The sequence below is a fragment of the Gigantopelta aegis genome, chromosome 4 (genome assembly GCF_016097555.1).
Source record: "Gigantopelta aegis isolate Gae_Host chromosome 4, Gae_host_genome, whole genome shotgun sequence".
NCBI lineage: Eukaryota > Metazoa > Mollusca > Gastropoda > Neomphalida > Peltospiridae > Gigantopelta > Gigantopelta aegis.
Window position 1 is genome coordinate 87,363,598 of NC_054702.1, and position 20,529 is coordinate 87,384,126.

Consider the following 20,529-nt stretch of genomic DNA (forward strand, 5'->3'; position numbering starts at 1 on the left):
AATAAGTGAAAATCGGCAATATTTCACTGCCTATTTAATACTATTTGTGTACTACTGAATATTTTTTTTAAAATTATTCCCAACCGAATGTTGATATTTTAACAGTATAATCTGTGTATGTTGATAACCCTGTTGCGTTGTATGTATTTGAACACTAATTTCTGGTTGGATAACATCAGCTGGTAGTTAAGATACATGAATGAAATCACATCAAACTAAATTTGTCATATAACTTTTATAACACAATAATAGTCGGCTATAATTCCATGGTGTTTAGGCTTCAGTGTCGATATAGTATTTGTAGCAGATAGTAATATCCTCCTTGTAATTTGATTTTCATAACGACATCTCTGTTGGTTAATAGATGATTTATGGAGATAAGAAAGGGGCAAGCATGATTATATCTTTGCCTCCATTCAGAACCTTGAAAAATGCATTTTATAATAAGAATTAGTTAAGATATTTCATTAATTCTAATGTGTCTGCACCCATTGGTCTCAAAGAGTGTACAAAGTATCTGGATACCAAAATAATTGCATGGATTTGAATGAACTGCACAACCATATTACATATTACATATTTTAATATATAATTGTATTTTTAATCACTACCATAAGTACAGAACTACATACATTGTTTGGTGATTTTATATGGTTTGTTTTATTTTTCAAGAGAAAAGTGGACGTCCCTTATACATCATGTTGCCGATGTTCATGCATGGGATACAGCTGTCTTATATCACCAATGTCCTCATCCACCACTGACAACCAAGGAAAGACAGGCGAAAAAGTGGCTAGTCCCTGAAAGCCCAGCATATGAAGCACTCCGGGAGGTAGTTTTTGATAAGAAACTACTGGGTGCACTTGACAAGTTGACACAGTTTTGACACAGTTTTGTCACACTGGGGCACTTGAGGTGTATCATGCAATGTACACGAAGTACCTTCCCAAACGTCAACACTTTTCACACAAAGGTTCATAAACAACCAATATCAATAATAAGACATGTTTGCAAAATGTTGAAAAAAGCTGTTTGTTGTAAATGGTTGCCAAACCATTTGACACCCAATTAATATAGACTGATAAATGGTCTTGTGTTAACAGATAATTAACATTAATTGTTAAAACGGCATATTAAAATAGAGATCATTGTAAGAATTTAAAAAAGACTATTGAATTTGACCCATATATGATTAATGAATCCTAACTTACATGCACAGGCAAATTAATGAAAACATTAACTAATGAAACATTTAAATGTACATTTTAGGAATGATTGCGAGAACCATGTTAGCTGCACTTGATAACAACCACCACAGTGGCAAACAACAAGCTGCTGTAAAGACTGGAGATCAGAAATGGACATTGCGCTACGATGTGGTGTTCCCGAAAGGAAGAAAGTGCTGGGTAGCCAAACCAGTGTAAATGAAAAGAAGTGGTATGGCTATATACCTAAAATGCTGGAGGATGGGGTTATGTGAGAATGACAGTTCAGATGCTGATACCATTATGTTGCCATTAAATGTACCTTCTAATATCGCTTGTTTGCCCAAGCCAGAAAAGAGAGAAGTAATTCTGAACAAATTCTCCAGAATGAATACCAATCACTAATATGTTTGCCGAATCACTGTGTTCACTGTTATACAGTATTTACTGTACATAAATCTATGTTAGAGTGAGGATCTTGAGATAGACATGTAAATGTAATAAAGATTGTTTCTTTAAATACAACAGGACATCTGGAGAAACAGTTCATTAATCACTGTCAGGATATTTGAATCCAACATAATCTTCGTCTGGATGGTTTGGATATAATCGTCTGATCTTAGCCACAACACAAGCAGGGATGACACGTCTAACCCTACGCCCTAATCGTCCATACACCCAAGCAATAAACTGACGATATGCTGCATACCGTAGTGCCCTGTAAATAAACAATAAATTCAACAGTAAAACAGTTGGAAATAAACTCTAGTGACTAGAACTCAAGTATAAAATAGTACAAACTAAGTGTTACTATTAAACATCAATCTATTTCAGCTTCATAAAGGGGACATTAAATTATTCAGAATTATTACACTAAGCAAAAACATTATTCTACATCAGTGTGTACATATTTGTTATGAATTTATATAGAAAAGTAGATCTTGGGAACAATGGATACATGTATATAAAATACTGAAAGTGTAAAGTCAAGTAAGGCGAGATATTTTATTGTTTACATGCCAATTAAGCAAAACATTGGCAACTGGAATAAAAATAAAATCGATATGTCACATAATTCAAGAGTTGAAATCATCGGCTATTGGTTGTAAAACATATTGGTAATTTGGATAGTACATACCACAGCCTTTGATCTGGGTAGAACGAGAAATGGCCCAATGGGATACAGATGGGTATGCTTTTACCTAATAATAATTTTGTTTTACATAATACATTTTTAAAAAAAGGGTCGGGTTCTTGGAAACACATTTTTTAGTCCTGTGTAAATATGATTGAAATTTGTTTTCAATATGTCCATGTGTGTAACTTGATTGTTGTACATGTATGTATAGCTGGTTTTTTATTGGCTCAGTGTGTATCTGTGCATTTTATGGTCATATAATGATAATAAAATAATATATGCATTTAAAATGTACATAATGTGAAGTTTTGGTAAAGGACACTGCTAGTCTGCTACATATGTTTTTCTCGAATGATATGTTGTAATATGTATGCAATGAAATAATTATGCTGCTTAGCTGCACCATCCATGTATTGTGTATACATGTAGAAGACCATCAACTAGTTTCATTCTAAAGAAGTGACATTTTTATTCTGGTTACCAAATAATGAACTTGTACAAACCTGTGATCATCAGGTTGAAATGGATCTCCTCTTGAATCATGCAGTATCCAGTGTGTTATGCAGTACAACAGGTTCCAATATTGTTGAAAAATCTCTTTCTTGGATGATACATATGTGCCCTGAAAGAAAACAGTAAATGTATTTAAATAAAGTGACTACCAGTAAGATTAATATTGCATCACAGTTTTTAATATATATAAACAATTATAATATGCTCTATATTTTGAGAATTATTGCCAATTTAATATTGAAAATGTTATTTATTCCTATGTTTATAAAAATACAATATATTAGCCATATTGTTAGTATATACAGAAACTACCTTTATTAGAAAGCTTGTTATACTGAGCTTATTTAAAAAAATATTATATGCATTTACAATGTACATAATGTGATTAGAATATTGAGATATATACTAAACAGTTCCAACAATTGCAAAAGAAAACCAAATCCACACAGATATATCACATACATTTATCATAATTATTTCACAGGTTGCTATTTTAAAAAATAAGTATGTATTCATACATGACAATTAACAAAACAAAACAAACAAAAAACTGTAAATAATATATTCAAACAATTTATATTTAGAATTAAAATGAAACCTCATTATTTATATGTGTGTGTTCATGTTATTGGAAATGTGTACAATAATTACAACCCACAAAATGTGCAATAAACTATTGTATGGTGAAAATGTTGTTTTGTTATTTCTATATTTTGTATTTCAAATGGAACTAAAATTATTACAATACATATAGATTACAAAGCAGGACTTTTAGTAGGGTGGCTGTATGTCTAGGCTGGATACCGACCGAAGTATTATGGGTTGGGGGTGGGGGTCTAGTCATGTTCGCATCAAAATATATACTAAAAAGAAAAAAATAGGTACATTGTATGTAGGCTATTATTTTGGCTATTCGGACTATTCATATAAGTCTGTGGTTTATTATTATCATCATCATTATTTTATTGTTATTGTGGTTATTTATTTATTTATTTATTACTAATAATAGATGTTTAATGTGACTATGATTGCTACAAACTTGGCCTACTCATGTACCTACCTTGTTCGCGTCTGGACGACACTTCTTCATTTTCCCCGACAACAAATACATTCCAGTTCTGTTTTTTGTGAAAAACAGTTGCCGCAGATACACCAGTCCACATTACCAAGTCTGTGTTCCCTCACAATGATTTCGGCTGGTTCGTTATCTGTTGATGAATCATTCGAGTCCATAGCATGCTTTTCTATTTCGGCAGCAGTGCAGGACGGTTCGAACAGAAACAGCTGTAAAAAAAAATCCTGCCTGTGTCCAGCCTGTTCAAAAAACTTCCCTATCTATTTCGTCTTCACTGTCGTAATCCATCTTTGTTCAATGGCTTCTTTCTATCAGGTCAGGTCATAGGTATTAGGCTTCCCTGTATCGCGTTTGTTTACCATGTATACTCTGCAGACAGAGCTGACGTCACTTCCCGAACAGCTGTTGTGGGCGTGGCTACCAAAAAGGACACAAGATGGCTGCGCCCAGTTAATAGCAAAAATCTTGGTTTTTTATTAATTTTAAAATTACTACGCGTTTTTCATTTTTAAAACTGTCGGTATGTGTTGGTGGACCGAATATGCATCTTTCCAACACATCAGGCTCATATTTGAGTTGACCCTACCTTTAACTAATAATGTAAGTTTTACTACTGACAAAAAGTTATGATAAAATATTAAATCAAGTCTTACCCTTTTTTTCTCCTTAACTGGTTTTCCTCCTCTTTGAATGATTTCCAAAGGTACGAACTGTTCTAACTGCTTTCTAAACAACAAAAATTAAATTTGTATATAGAAATAAGTATTCCACTATGACACATAAAAATGTATGTAATATGCTGTTTTTAGTCAAAACAAAAGTCAAACAATGCAATTCCCAAAAAATAGTATAGTACGAAAGACAAAATCCACTGCCACTACATAAGATACACATCTATTAAATTTTTTCTCAATATTTATACAGAATTCATATGTACCAAATCAATATTTTGGACAATTACTTAAAGACTTACTGCCTAATTCACATTTGGCCTGCGATGGGTCTACGGAGCCCGTATCCCCCTTTCCGTGCAGAGGCGGCCGTGAGATTTTCGTACGGATTCACAGGTGTCGCGGCCTCTACGATTTTGTTTAGCGAGAAGTTATACAAATTTGAAAAAATTGTAAGCCTGTAGACATGTCGTAGGTGGCATAGCACAATCTCCACACGAGCACCACGTGCTGATCGTGCAGAAAACGCAAGATTTTAGGTGGACACTGTAAAAAAAATCGTACAGAGATTGTAGGCTCTTGGGACAATCACACGGCCTCGCAAGGTTGCCGCTCACTGCCCGTGCAGTAACCGTGAAATCGCACGGATATTGAGCAGTCATCCCGCTGCAACCCCACAGCGGCCGTGCAGCCGCCTTGAGATGAGCCAAACATTTTTCAGATGGATATATATATTGGTCATCTCTGTCTCAGCAGGCTGTGCGTCCTTCTTGAACTTCTTTCCCTTTGCTTGTTTTAGGTGCCATTGTGTTGTTTCTACACAATGTTAAAAAAATATCTTGAACTTCTTGATTGTCAATGTGTGATCGGCAAACACAAGCAGAAATGTGAAGTTGTACACAGAGCTCCTCCTTATACACTTGGGACTCGGACGCTCAAAAACGGCATGGCGGCTGCACGGTAACCGCACCATACACACAGGCTCCATACAATTTCCGTGCGGAGGCTGCACGGCAACTGCACGATTTCCGTACAATCTCCGCACAGCCTCTGTATGGCTTTGCCCCGGCCTGCCCCTGAGGGCCCGTACGAAAAAATCGCACGATGCTCGTACATAATGTAAACACATACGCCGTAGCCACCTACGATGCCTCAAAAATAATACGGAAAATCGTAAACCTATTTATCGCACAGCACCCAGGGCAAATGTGAACCAGGCATTAGGGATATTAAACAACTGTCACAAGCTTTGTATAGTACATTTGTTTCACAAGGCAGTATGCCAACCACTTAATACCATTGTATGAGGTCAAAGTGTTACATCCCACTTTAGGTTCTAGTGGGACGTAACAATTTGATGTGAACCAATACATTAGAACCACATGAGTAAGAATTAAAATTTCTTGTCAATAAAAGCTCACCACAAAACACCACACAATACACACCTTTTCACATAAGAAATTTCAACTTTCATATCGTCTTTGAATAGACCTAGATGAATTGCTTGCTTGTGAACTGAAATAGAATATAAGGTGTTTTAATTGATACAGGTAATAACAGACATTAAACCAATGTTAATGGGGTAAAACATTTACAAATTAGTGCCCTCTATTGAAAAGATGCATGTCTCAGTACCCATAAAATGTTCTTCTAAATGCAAGGAGTTCCTAAGGTCCATCACAAACAAAAAATAATATATTATTATTAAATCATATACTGCTGAAAATATGTTGTGGCTCAAGAGCCTTAATTTCCTATTGCTTTAACATAAAAGTTAGTGTCAAAAGATATATGGCTGAAATTTACTAAGAACCAAAAAGTAAAGAATGAGCATGAGAAAAAAAAACAAAAACAAAAACAAAAACACCCAAACAAACAAAACAATGGCTAATTTTCAATATTCTCAATTTGATTATTTAAGAATTCTTCTTTTTATTAGTTTTAACCTTCTGACTACTGCAGATGAGATATTTCACCCGATGTCACACCAGTCAACATACTGTACACTGTATACAGTGCAGTCCCCAATTTATATTTCCAGCCGTTGTACACATGACACTCACCGGAATCGATTGATTAACAGGAAACGAAAGACAAATTAGCTTACTGTGTCTTTAAATTTAGATTTTTCACTGTAAAATGCTTTGGAATTTTGAGTTGAAAAAGTGGTTTTCGGCAAGTATTTTCACTTAACAGTGGCGGCATGTTGCGGTCATTTTCAGGGATCGATAGCTGCTTGTGACAGCTAATTTGATAATAAATTTGATCATTTTACCAACAACAAAAATCACCAAATGAATCATTGTTCATTTTTAAAAAAACAATTCTGGTCAGAAAACCACTATTACTGGGAATAATGGACATAAATACTGGACAGATGGCCACAAATGCCCTAAGTAAACACAATTTTTCGAGATTTTTTGCCTAATTTGAATCAACATTGACGGATCTAAAATATTATTAAAATTTGAAAAATCCACGAAAATAATACTTATCGATTCAAATATCAACTTTATTTTATATATTTATAAAACATTTAAGTGAATATATGTGAGTAAAAATTATAAACTTGTACACACTCAATGTGTTTTTTGTCAAAAATTAATCCAGTAGTCTAAAGGTTAATAAACAACCTGAAATTGCAATTATAAACAAAATAACAGGTTAAAATAAACAATGAACAACTAAACAAATAAATTAATGAACACATAATTTTAGAAATGGTGTACTGGTCAATTCTCTAAACTTACCAATGTCAGAGAAAGACTGTATGTCGTAAGTGAGATCAATATTTGATGACTGCGTACTGTGAAAACTGAGACCAACAAACCACTTGCACATGAATTTGCTCTCTCTACAAAATAAAACATCAGTTGTAGTATTTTTACTTTAAAACTCATGCATAGCAATATGAAAACAGCAAAAAAAAAAACCCAAAGCATTGTGTGAGTACTGCTAAAGCAATACATATTCCCTACTAAGCACAACATATTTTCAAATCAAGTTCGAGGATCATAACTCTGCCAAAAATGGGTAAATTGCCAAGAACTTCAAACTTGACCTGAAACAGTACATGATAAAGCTATACCCAAACTTTCAGATTAATATCGTGAGATATTGCTTTTTAAAAAAAAGGTATGGAAATCAAATTTTTCTATCTTCTAAGTTCAAGGATCACAACTCTGTTAAACATGGGTAAATCACCATGAAAGTCATATTTGATCTTTAACAGTTCTTGATAAAGCTACAAAATGTCAGCTCAATATATTGAGTCTAAAAAACTACATGAGGGACAGGGACAGGAGGACAGATGAAACCTATAGTCCCCTCCTGTTGGACTGGAAGAGGACCAACTTTTTAACTATAGCGCATTTGCTTTGCAAGGCAAGCTACATTATTTTACTGTTTTTCTGCAAAATAGACACATTTAGTTCTGACTTTTTGGAAGATCTATGTAACTGGCTGTTAAGTATTTCTATGGCACCAGTTGTCATGTGTTATTCTAATGTAAACATTCTTAGAAGGAAGCTACTTGGTTGCAATGCCAAATGTATCATGCTAGCAACTGGAATTATCACATAGGTGTTATCGGGCCAGAGGACGTATGGTTACATGATAAAATATCATACTAGCCTAAAATACCCATTTGATAAAAGAGATGAGAAAATGGACAGTGTTATTAAAATACTCACGTTTCATTCAGCGGTCCAAATGACTCGGGCATGATATGAGCTAACCTCACAAAGGGATTTCGCTCAAGATTGCCAACTAACAACCTAATCTTTGATTCCACAAACCCGTACCTGAAAATATTAATTTAATTAACTATTATTGAAAACACCATAGCTGAATTCAACAATTGGCTGGTTTACTACCAGTTAAACTGGATATTCCAAAGTGACAAACAATATAAAGTTCACAATTTTCAGAAATGAACAAAAACATTGACAACAGTTCAAATAACTTAAAACTGCCAAGATGTGAAAGGAACTTTAACTCCGTCACACAAATTAATCCTTTTCTTCAAATCATTACAATGTGAATGGGTTTTTTTAAATGTGTTTAACGACACTACTAGAGCACATTGATTTATTAATCATCAGCTATTGGATGCCAAACATTTTGTAAGTTATTGTCAGTCTTACAGAAGAAACACGCTACCTTTTCCCATTAGTAGCAAGGGATCTTTTATATGCACCATAACACAGACAGGGTCGCACATACCATAGCCTTTGATATACTAGTCGTGGTGCACTGGCTGAAATGAGCAATAGCCCAATGTGCCCACCAATGGGGATCGATCCCAAACCACTGGGCTACGCCCTTCAATGTGAATGATTACAATGAAATTCTATATTGTAAACACTGTATAACCTTTGTTAATCTCAAAACAAATTTATTAGTTTCATACCAGTAAATAATTTTGAAATGTATGTTTGTTTGTGTTGTTTAATGACACCACTAGGCTACTGGATGTCAAACATTTTGTACTTCTGAAACAGTCATCAGAGGAAACCTGCTACATTTTTCCTAATGCAGAAAGGGATCTTTTATATGCACTTTCCCACAGACAGGAAAGCACATACCACAGCCTTTGACCAGTTGTGGTTCACTAGTTGAAATGAGAAAAAAACTAATCAGCTGAATGGATCCACAGACGTGGTTCAATTCTGCGACGCAAGCAAATGACAGCTAAATCCTGTCCCTTTTTGAAATGTAAACAAATGAGAAAGATGTCACATCAATGTAACAAAATTATTGTCCAGTATTTTTTTAGTACTAAATTTTGATTTGCGAGTTGTGTTAATCACACACATGGCAAAATGTACCTACTTTGATATACCAGTCTTGGTGCACAGGATGAAACATGAAATAGCCCAATGTGCCAACCGATGGGAATCGTTCCCAGACTGACTGCGTATCATCGGGTGAGTGCTTTACCACTTGGCTATGTCCTGTTCCTTAATAGGCGAGAAATCCACCAGTTATTTTTAACCATGATTATTGCTCTGAATTTAATTACATCGGTTAGTCCAGAAATTCGCCACATTAAGCTTTTACTAAAAACAGAATTATATTTTACCATTCTAAATAATGATTCTCCTCTTCTGCCCGTGCTACAAGCACAATGTAATGCCTAAAATAAAGACATTATTTCATTATTTCTCAATGAAGTCAATTATATGGCACAATATTTATTTTAAAGAATATCTGCTGATGAAATAACAAGCATATTTCTTAATAGAAAGATAACAAAATGGAACATGATGGGTTATCTCTTAAATGTGGCACCCAAAAATGAAGCACTGTAGTATAATTATATACCAGAATAGTTAATTTGCAATTTGATTATCCACATTTTAAAAACTTTAGCCTTGTTCTTCATTCAAAAATAAATATCACAACTCGATGAGATGAAAAAATTCAAGCAGGAGTAAAAATAAAATAGCTTATTTTAAATATACTAAACATAATACCTCTAATTTATTCCCAACTTACAACAAACATGTTATTGCAGGTAGTATTCCAAACATACCACAACCTATCCTTTTGCAAACAGTACTCGCAACATATCATAACTTACTTGTATTTTTGGAAAAAATTCGAGGGTTCAAACAGCTGTGACCATTCTCCCTTTCCTTCATATATCCTATTTACTACAGCTAAACCTAGGAAAATAAGATAAAGAAATACCATTATTAAAAAAACCATAACTGGGGTATTTAAGTGTTGGCATTTCTGTTTGTACAAAGCATCATCAACTGACAGAAATATAAGATTGCTTACAAAGATACAGAAGTAATATTATTAATATCACCCGATGCCTATGTAATAACCATTCCGAAGATGAGGTCTCAAACATGCATCTAAAGAGTTGGATTATGTTAATACAAGTATGAATTTACACTACCAAATTTTGTTCACCATCAAATCGCAATAGTCTGTATTACCATTTTACTAGGCTGAATAAAAAGAAGAAAACAAGATCACCTACGAATGTGTCTGTGAAATACTGATGGCCCTACTTTTATGTATACATTACAAGTTTTGAATATTTCTACAGCCGTTTTATTATGAAAAATAAGTGGGGTATTTAAGTGTTGGCATTTCTATTTGTTCAAACCATCATCAACGGACAAAAATCTAAGATTGCTTGATAGTTTACAGAACATTTAATGCAATAAGAGAGAAACTGATACCATACCTTCTTGAAATTCATCCATGATGGTGAATCTAGTTGAATTGGTGACATTGTATGTTGAATTTTGTTGAGGGTAGGCTGGTGTGATGATAGGAAATAAATGAAACCTGTCAGAAGGGTTCACCTGTTAAAACAAATAATTAGTCTTGAATTGACACCAACTTTGCAAAATTTGAATTGGTATGTCCTACAGATGCCAAATATATACAGGGATTTACCGGACGCACAAAACTTGCGTATAGGACGCACTAAAACTTAACTGGACCTGCAAAAATAGAGATACTGCGTCCCGTGGGACGCATAAAATATCTGACATTTTCAGTAACCCTGTCCACTATCAAAGACCGATCATTCTGTGTAACACACTATTTCTTTTCTACCTATAAACTGCGTATTCAAATGGGGATTCCCCATATCGAAAACAAAAGTTTTAATCTATGGGAACACTGCGTCTTTATCCTTTGCTGCGCTTAATCGTGTAAAGTTGGTAATTTCCGGAAAGAGATCGCGGATTTGCGATCATTCGGAACTTCTCGTCAACAGGCCGAACACAATCGGAAATTCCCGGGCGAATAAATTTTTTTTTTAAATGTTCTGATTTGCATTAACAAACAAGTAGCACGATTTATAAACAACGCATGGTATTGTGAGTGTCATTTAGCTTGCAGGAAATGGTTCAAATAATTATACAGATCAAAGTGAAATGTTGATTTTGAAAGAATAAACAATGAATACCGACATTGATTTCCCGAAAGGAAAAACAACAACACAGCTTGTTAAATTTACTTTAAAGTGCTGTGCCAGACTATACACTAAAATTTCAAATTCCATAATTAAATGCTTTCTTAATTCATTGCAATATTTTACAACGATATGTAAATCAATAATTACGAAAATGCCCCATAAAAGTATTAAAACATCACTCCCGTAGAACATTGCCGGAAACGACCGAGTAAAATTCTCGGTAAACACATTTGCCTGTAAATAGCCGTGACATCACGAAGGGAACGCGCTTCACAGAAACCTACCACGAGATGACTTCCAGCGCAAGCGAAAGAGGGACCGACAGCGACTGCCAAGCTCATTGATCATGCGATTCTTCTTTCGATGATGAATAGTGTAGTAATGACGACTGGACTAATATTTGTGCAACACAACAAATAATGCCTTATCAGTTTGAACCTCGAACATCTTCCGACGAACTAAACACCGGCCTGACAGATGACGATGAAAATGGTCGTGGAGACAACTTACCACTAATTTACAACTTTTATTCTTGTTTTGTTCTCTAGCTTTTCGTGCGAATTATTTTGCTACACTGTATGTTCTAATATTTGTGATGTAGTAGAAAAGACGATAAATAACTTGAATTCTACAAGTCAAGTGGACCCGATATCGGCAACTTTAAGAATTAAACAAAAACGACTTTTAGTCCGTCCCATCCCTCTATGAAGATGTTTTGTGTTTTTGTGAATAATTTCAGTTTAGTTTGACGTAAAAGAAAAAAGAAAAAAGTAAGTGTTTTGGAAATAAGAAAACAATACTATTTTTTGTGTGCAGTTGTGAAAACAGTCTGCTCAGAAATAAATAACTTATTTTAATTTTAAAAAATAAACAAAAACGACTTTTAGTCCGTCCCATCCATCTATGAAGAAGTTTTTTTTGTGTGAATAATTTCAGTTTAGTTTGACGTAAAAAAAAGAGTAAAAGTGTTTTGGAAATAACAAAACCATACTATTTTTTTGTGTGCAGTTGTGAAAACAGTCTGCTCAGAAATAAATAACTTATAGCACATTCCATAGTATGAAAAAAGGTTTTCTCTGTGGGAAGGTATAGTAAAATTAATTTAATGTATTTATAGTCTGTTTTACAGGGAACGCCTTTTTTCATACTATGGAATTTACAAGTCATTTATTTCTGAGCCGATTGTTTTCTAAGATGCATACAAAATTAGCTTCTGTTTTTCTTCTTCTTTTTTTTTTTACAAAAAAACCCTACATTTTTGTAGGATGGGACGGACTAGGCTATAGATACTTACTTGTCTGTACTTTATTGTTTTAATGTTCTCGAACAGTAAAGAAAAATCCCACAAATGAACGAGATGAAAATGACAACAAATCGGATCTCGATGATTACACGAACCGTGCATGAGAAAACAAACTGACCGGAGTTGAAAGCATAACGTAATTTGGGACATTGACGATATGCACCCCAAGGTCTTTTTGGTGTGGATGGCGTCGGCTTGTTGTCATTTGTTTTGTGTCACAGAAAAATTGTTGGTACAGCATCTTTTTTTAAAAGCCATAACACATGGTATTCCCATATCTCGCTTAAGCCGACAAGCCAGTTCGGACGAATCGAAACTAAAGTGTCTGCTGTCGCAACGGTCTCCGACATTTTCTTCCTGTCCAGTATTTCCACGTTGTTTTAATCAAATTCACACACAGCTTTCTCACAGCAACATTACTAGGAAATGCATGAAGACTAAATTTATCGGCTTTTGTATTGCTACAGCCGCCAACAACACGCCGTTTAACCATAATAAACACAAAAGAAGCAATGAACAATGGCGCTGACTATCGAAAGGAGTTCCCTTCTTTACGTCACAGATCAAATCTTACGGACATTCCCGAAACGAATTCAGCTGGTTCTGTTTTTCAGGGGAATATTTTTAAATGGAAAATATACCAGTATATAATTTTTTTACATTTTTATTTTTTATTTTCTAATCATTTTAAATAATATCTTGATTGATATAGCTCAATACATCATACATCTGGAACAGCACTTTAATGAAACATATATAGTATACACGTGATTTGTTGTCTGCAGCTCTCTGTCATTTGTGTGGTTTTGGGACCCTTTGTTTTCAGGTTGGGACCCCCAGAAAAGAAAGAGGTTAGTCCAAGGGACCCCCATTTCAGAAAAACAAGGTAAATCCCTGTATATACACATCTATAATAAAGTAACATAAACAATACTATCTTCATATTTTGTTTGTCAAACAAGTTCAGTGACTAACGTAAAATCGATTATGAGTAATAAATAGAATATTAAACCTATAAATATTTAATGAATGCTATAGCTGACTGATATCCTTGCAATGTAGAGAAAAGCCATCATTCTGAGAATACTGCTACTGTATTATGTGCAAAACATAAATCCATCCAAATCCGTTCAGTTGGCAGTTCAAAGCATGTCTCAAAATTGTTTAAAACTAAGCACTGTCAGAATGCTACGTTTTCTGGCAAAAACAAAGTCTGAGAGTACGGCTAAAGAAAACATGTCTCCTACCAGGTCAGGTCATAGGGCTTTACGTGCACATTCAGAGCAAGCTGTTGTAGCACACGCAGTCTCCTACCAGGGCCATACATTTTTTATTGCCTAGATTCAAGGGCCATAACTGTCAAAAATTGTCAAGTCGCCATGAAAGTCAAACTTGATCTGTAACAGTATTTGATAAAGCTATACAAAATATTTCTGTTCCATATCACGAGGCACAGCAAAAAGAAAATTTTGGTATCTCCTAAGTTCAAGGGCCATCACTCTGAAAAATGGGTAAATCACCAAGAAAGTCAAACTTTATCTCTAACAGTACATGATATAGCTATAAAAAATATTTTAGTCCAGTATCTCGAGGCACTGAAAAAAAAATGTCTGTAAAACTATATGTGGGACAGAGAGAACAACGGGGATGAAACCTATAGCACCCTCTGATTGGACTGGTAAGTGACTAATAAATCAAACTTTTGAAGTCACAATTATAACACAGATGTCAATATTTCACTGGAATCATGGTTCTGTTTGTGTGTCCATCACACAACAGCCAATTGGTTATACGAGGATCACCATTACTTTGTTCATGTATTATAATAATCCATGTATTCCAAGAATGTATTAGAATGATTTTTAGATATTCAGTGTCAAGCACATCAGTAGCTGCATTGAAAAATACTACCTTGTTGCAAACTATTTGGTTTAAACATATTATGTATGTTAGTGTACTACAGAACCATAGTACAAGTGAGTTAGGATTCAGTAACTCAATGGTAATTGACTGACTATATATGTGCATATATTTGTTACTATAGCGGTGTATCCAGCCATCATGAATTATTTTATCAGCACATTATTAATAAACTCAAACACCATATTTTCTAAATAAGCAGAACAAAAACAACCAGAGACATGCATAATTCTAGTGACATAAAACATAGAGAGAGTAATAAAATAACTTTCATATTCCTACCCGTGGATCCCATATTGGAAATCCCAGTTTGTTATCGGTTTCAAGTGGTTTTAGCAGAACAGGGTTAGGCCAATCCCTGAAAGTAAAAACATATTTTATTAGTTAAAACCATAACAGTATTACTTCATGATTTCTATTAGTATGGTCTTATAATTTCAATCTGTACGAATAGAATGTTTTAATTGCCCAACTAACGTGATTCAAAAATCTTATTTTTATATTTTGAAAAAAATCTAACAAAACTAGTCAAGTCAGTTTTAAGTTGTTTATTTTTCTCCATTTCTTAAAACTCTCTGCTTGTAGCAGCAACAATTACACACATGCCGAAAGATCCTTACTTCAATCAAAATTAGGTCAGTGTCTCCTATTATTTATCAATTCAGACCTAGAGGAAAAGTTTGTTTTGTTTAATGACACCACTAGAGCACACTGATTTATTAATCATTGGCTATTGGATGTCAAACATTTGGTAATTTTGACATATAGTCTTAGAGAGGACACCCGCTACATTTTTTCATTAGTAGCAAGTGATCTTTTATATGCACCATTCTACAAACAGGATAGCACCATGGCCTTTGATATATCAGTCGTGGTGCACTGGCTAGAACAAGAAATAACTCAATGGGCCCACCGACCACGCATCAAGTGAGCGCTTTACCACTGGGCTACGTCACTCCCCCTTACCCCCCCCGACCTACGGGAGGTCAAAGTGGACAGCATCATGCAAAGACTTAAAAGCTTCCTACTAAAATGGCAAGTCGAGTTACAGAAAATACTAATTATTTAAGGACTTGCCTTCGTAATTTACTTACCACTTGGAGAAGACCATGAAGAACTTGTGTAGCAGGGTCGCTGGAGCACTGTTTGGATACAACTGGCAGACACGGGCGACTAACATAGCCCAGGACACACCTCCCAAATAGCCCAGTGAATTGGAGTAGATGCCCTTTTCTAAAATTAAAATAAAATTAAAACAAAAATGAAAGTTTATATATAAAACATTTTATGAGTGAGACATTACAATTTATTAGGAAAAAAGAAAAGAAAAAATGAAACGTAACGATATTCCCACTTGTGGCTGCTTGACAAAGGGTTGACTCAGCTTGATTGTATATCAGAATTGAACAAATAATAGAACACTAGAACAAGTTTACTAATACTATGAAAGACAGGATTGTTTATGTACTTAGTAAGTCTTTACTCATATCACTGTTAACTCTTTTCATTCTGCAACACATTTGTGAATGTGTACTCCAATATCTGAGAGTTTCTGGAAATTTATGCAAGAATTCGCAGTTTTACTTCAAATGACTATAAAATATTTATTTATCAAGTTATGTGTATAAATGTATATACCATTTTGTTTGTAATTGAATGCCCTTTATAACTGTGTAATTTACTTTCAGTTTTATGCAATATTTATATTTTATTATATATATTATATGTAATGAAATGGTATAATTTTGTTTGGTAATTGTGTATTTTTTGTCTTGATGTCAAAATATCTCAATGAACATCTGCTGAAAGAGGTAGTTTGTCAGCATGCTGATTTTAGGCAATTCATTTGTAGACATTCTGGTGTAAAAATTTCTAGGATGCACCAATAAATAGTAGAGTTATGAATAATTCAAGCATATGTCAAAAGAGCTCAACGGTTGGTTTTTTACCATTACAATATAATTTTACAAAACATCATGCATGGTACTTCAGGTATCTTTATTATACACTCACTTATCAAAATGTGAATCCATGTTGATTTTCGCAGGGTATTTGTAAAATATTTACACTTGAATGGTCCATGAAATTATCCAAAATCTGTCCAGCACGCGAATTTTCAAATAAAATATTTACAGTTTTGTCACTTTATATTTACACGTAAAGGTTTATCACTTTACACATGTAGGCACAGGTAGGTTCTGAGAGGTTCAAGCACAATAACACCTCATAATGTGCTTGGATTGACATTCAAGATGAACAGGAAGTTGGCACTGAACACATCCAAAATTTGTTGCTCCTGGTCTTTGTCCCTTTCCTGCTGTCGCCAACGAACACTCTCGACACTTTTCGTTTGGTGAAATTTTTTTCAATCTTATGTTCCAGCACTGGCCTTTCAACATTACACACCATAATTGCCTTTTTTGCTCTGGTGTCACCTATTAGTCCTTCTGATAAGTCCTCAATAAAATCCTGGAAGTTGGGCCAGCGATTCATTGACTGAACTGGATACTCATCCTTCGCACATATGTAGGCATTATGCGCAACTGACATTGCCACACTGAAAAAAATACGTCTCCACCATTTGCTTGAGCGATGCTTGATCATGTAGTAATGTATCATCTGATCCATACGATCCACACCTCCCATGTTTATTTGGTAGTCACTGACAATTGCCGGTGTCGTCATAATTATTTTCTGTCGGGCATTGTTTCTTCTTGAAACAGTTCCAGTATTATCAGGCGAATGAAAATTTGACAAGAACAGAACTGGTTTCGTATCTTGCCAAATGCAGCAAGTTAGATCATCTTTCTGGGCAACTTTGTACTGGTGTTTTTCAAGCTTGGTGTTCTTTGGCAATATTCCAATGGGTAAGCCTTTTCTATTCGCCCTAATAGTTCCGCAGGCAAAGACACCATGCACACGCAAATCATGAAACAACTCGATTCCTGAATAAAAATTGTCCATGTAAACATGTGCATTGCTGCCAAACAGTGGTGTACACAAATCCATAACCACACAGTGTGACAGACCTTTCTCTTGAACACCCTGATCTTTACCAGTGTAAATCTGGAAGTTGTACAAGTAACCAGTATCTGCCTCGCACAATGACCAAATTTTCACACCCCACTTGATAGGTTTCGCTGGCATGTATTGTCGAAATCCCAGTCTTCCTTTGAATTTGATCATGCTCTCATCCAATGAAAACTGTCCATATGGCATGTACACAGACTGAAATTTGTCCAACAAATAATTTACAAACCAACGTATCTTGAAAAGTTTGTCCGCATGTTTATCGCCTTGTGGTCCCAATTCTTCATTATTTTGAAGATGTAGATATCGCCAAAGTAGGTTGAAGGCATCTCTTGGCATTATCTGGTTGTAATTGGTCTTGAATAAGCTTTTTCCTACACGCCAGTAGTCATTTCTGGCAGGCAGTCTCAGGATACCCATTCCAAAACATAATCCAACAAATGCTTTCATTTCCGGAATGTCCGTCGGTTTATAATATGGGGCAAAGGTTGGTGGAGGATTTTTATCCCGTTCCTACATGGCATAAATGTTTGTCTGATTCACAATGTGTTGCCACATGTTGTTATCCCAAAAGAGTTCAAAATAATCGACTGCACCGGCTTCTTCTGGGTGGACACAAAGCAGACCCTCTCTTTTTCTGAACGCTTTCGCCCTCCGAGAAAACTCCTCGTAAACCCATTCTGGTTGAAAACCTTCGAAATTATCATTTTCGTCATCGGCATCGGAATCAAACAGCTCGTGAATCCAGTCTTCATTTTCCTCTATCTCCGTGAAATTGTCGTCTAAAGATTCATGATCCGCATCAATATCACTCCCGTCGCTTGATGTGTCAGCCATGACACTTTTCGAAACAAAGAAATCGCGATAATTTCCGATAAAAACTTGCAAAACGTTCAACAAAATACTCCTTTACTCAATTCAATTATGGTAGCAAACCGGAAGGAAGTATGCTTTACAAAACTGCCGCAGTGAATTATGGGATACTTCCGTGGATATAAATAGATACGGATATCCCCAAAGGTAATCCCCAACTACGCATGCATGCATATTCCGAATGAAAAGTAGTACTACGCACGAGCGCGTATGCCGAATGAAAAGAGTTAAAGTAAAGCAACTGAGAAAAATGTCACAAATATGTTAGATCTCAAAGATGTATTGCATTGCATTAGAACCAAATATATTATGCATCAAACAAACTTACTTTTTGCCCAAAGTTTAACTCCACGCAATGTCATTCTGAAATTTTCCTTGTTTGGTACAAGGTGAAGAATTTCATCTGTAACTCTGCATCCTAAAACATAAAACAAAACTTACTACTTTGTTTATTTTGAACACACACTTTAACCATTTTATTTTAATTCATTTATTACACAGAAGTGGGAACGAACACCAGAAATGTCTAGTGGCAAGTATATTTTAAAGGAGACTAGTACCCCGGCCCAGTTAGATATGTCCTGATGTGATTACTGTAGGTTTTATTTCTTTTTAGGAATCTATTTCTCTTTAAATTACATGTCACAGAGCAATCATTTTTGTCCTGCTTAATTTGTGTTTTTTCTTTTCTTTATACACAAAGTGGCTACAAAAGTTAGTCTTTGGCTGATAAGACTGTCTTTAAATTAGCTACTTTTGAATAATTTTCACAGGAATATTTGGGCTAAAACAAAACTTGTTCCAGTTTGAGCATTGGCAAGTTTTGACTGGGTTCCATGCAATAATTGGGGGAGGGGGACTAGTAGCTATTTCCCCCCTTACATCAAACACACATAACAAACACGTTTAATCACTGGATATATCGTTAACTGCCATCTCTCATCACTAATTTTAATACACTTTTTTACATAATGTCTTGATATAATGTAATATTACAAAGCACAAATTGGGGGAGGGCCTATTAACGAACACAATTTAAGTACAGCCCTGTATTCCACACACAATATATATAAGTGAATTTTTACAGCTTTAGAATATATAGTATGGTGTATGGTACAAGCTAGTATAAATCTAGTCATGAAAGTTGTGAAAACAATCTTCAATGGAAAACTATTTGTTTAATACTGAAAAAATCTGACACAAAACACAGCTGAATTATAGGAACATTTGTACCATTTCTAAACAAAAAAATCTTCAATAAAAAAATATACAATACCATTAAGACTTCTCACACTCTTTTCGTCTAGATTTCTCAACAAAGATAACTCCCTCAGGTCAATGTCTTCGGTAATGGTTGGAAAAGCTAGCCGAGCAAACAGCATATCCAGCTGTAAAAAATAAAAAATAAAAGTACAAGTCACAATATATGTATCAGGATGTTAGATCAAAGTAAGTTTCAAGTCTAAATGTAAAATAATTGGTGACAGGGTTAAATCAAAAGAGATTTATTTGTTAAATCATTAGACTAAGAGTTTGTACAGAACACTAAATATATATATATACTCTTCAAAAAAAGAAACGCAAAAGGGTACAAATGGGTTATAACTCCGATTTTATGTTTCCTACCGGTTCATGCTTTGTGAATATAAGGTCATTGCATGTCCCAAACACATTCCCACGGTTACATGCGATAAAACGCAGCTACTGTACAATAAAGTTCCAAAATGTGAATATTCGCAAAAACGCAGCCACGTGCAAACCATGTCACCACTGCACGTGCGTTGTCTGCACGTGCAACATGAACACCGACAGTATAAAAGTGCAGGGTGTTCGCTTGCCTGGCCTCTGTATCTGG

The 20,529-nt window shown here is 34.9% G+C and overlaps 1 protein-coding gene across 4 annotated transcripts in view; it reads right to left on the bottom strand.

Moving 5' to 3' along the window:
• The window catches only part of LOC121371319 (poly(A) polymerase type 3-like), a 73,090-nt gene that overhangs the window by 15,573 nt on the left and 36,988 nt on the right, over positions 1 to 20,529 (bottom strand). For 2 of the 4 annotated variants that reach the window (XM_041497124.1, XM_041497123.1), the window contains exons 7-17: positions 19,951 to 20,062; positions 19,003 to 19,092; positions 15,866 to 16,004; positions 15,054 to 15,129; positions 10,808 to 10,928; positions 10,187 to 10,271; positions 9,686 to 9,739; positions 8,295 to 8,405; positions 7,353 to 7,456; positions 6,048 to 6,117; positions 4,585 to 4,657 (exon numbers count right to left, since the gene is read on the bottom strand). In XM_041497124.1, coding sequence (XP_041353058.1) covers positions 4,585 to 4,657; positions 6,048 to 6,117; positions 7,353 to 7,456; positions 8,295 to 8,405; positions 9,686 to 9,739; positions 10,187 to 10,271; positions 10,808 to 10,928; positions 15,054 to 15,129; positions 15,866 to 16,004; positions 19,003 to 19,092; positions 19,951 to 20,062 — 1,035 coding nt within the window. Of the gene's footprint in view, positions 1 to 568; positions 1,924 to 2,846; positions 2,966 to 3,916; positions 4,141 to 4,584; positions 4,658 to 6,047; positions 6,118 to 7,352; positions 7,457 to 8,294; positions 8,406 to 9,685; positions 9,740 to 10,186; positions 10,272 to 10,807; positions 10,929 to 15,053; positions 15,130 to 15,865; positions 16,005 to 19,002; positions 19,093 to 19,950; positions 20,063 to 20,529 lie in introns of those variants that run through there. The other 2 variants (XR_005957788.1, XR_005957787.1) reach the window with 2 other exon arrangements.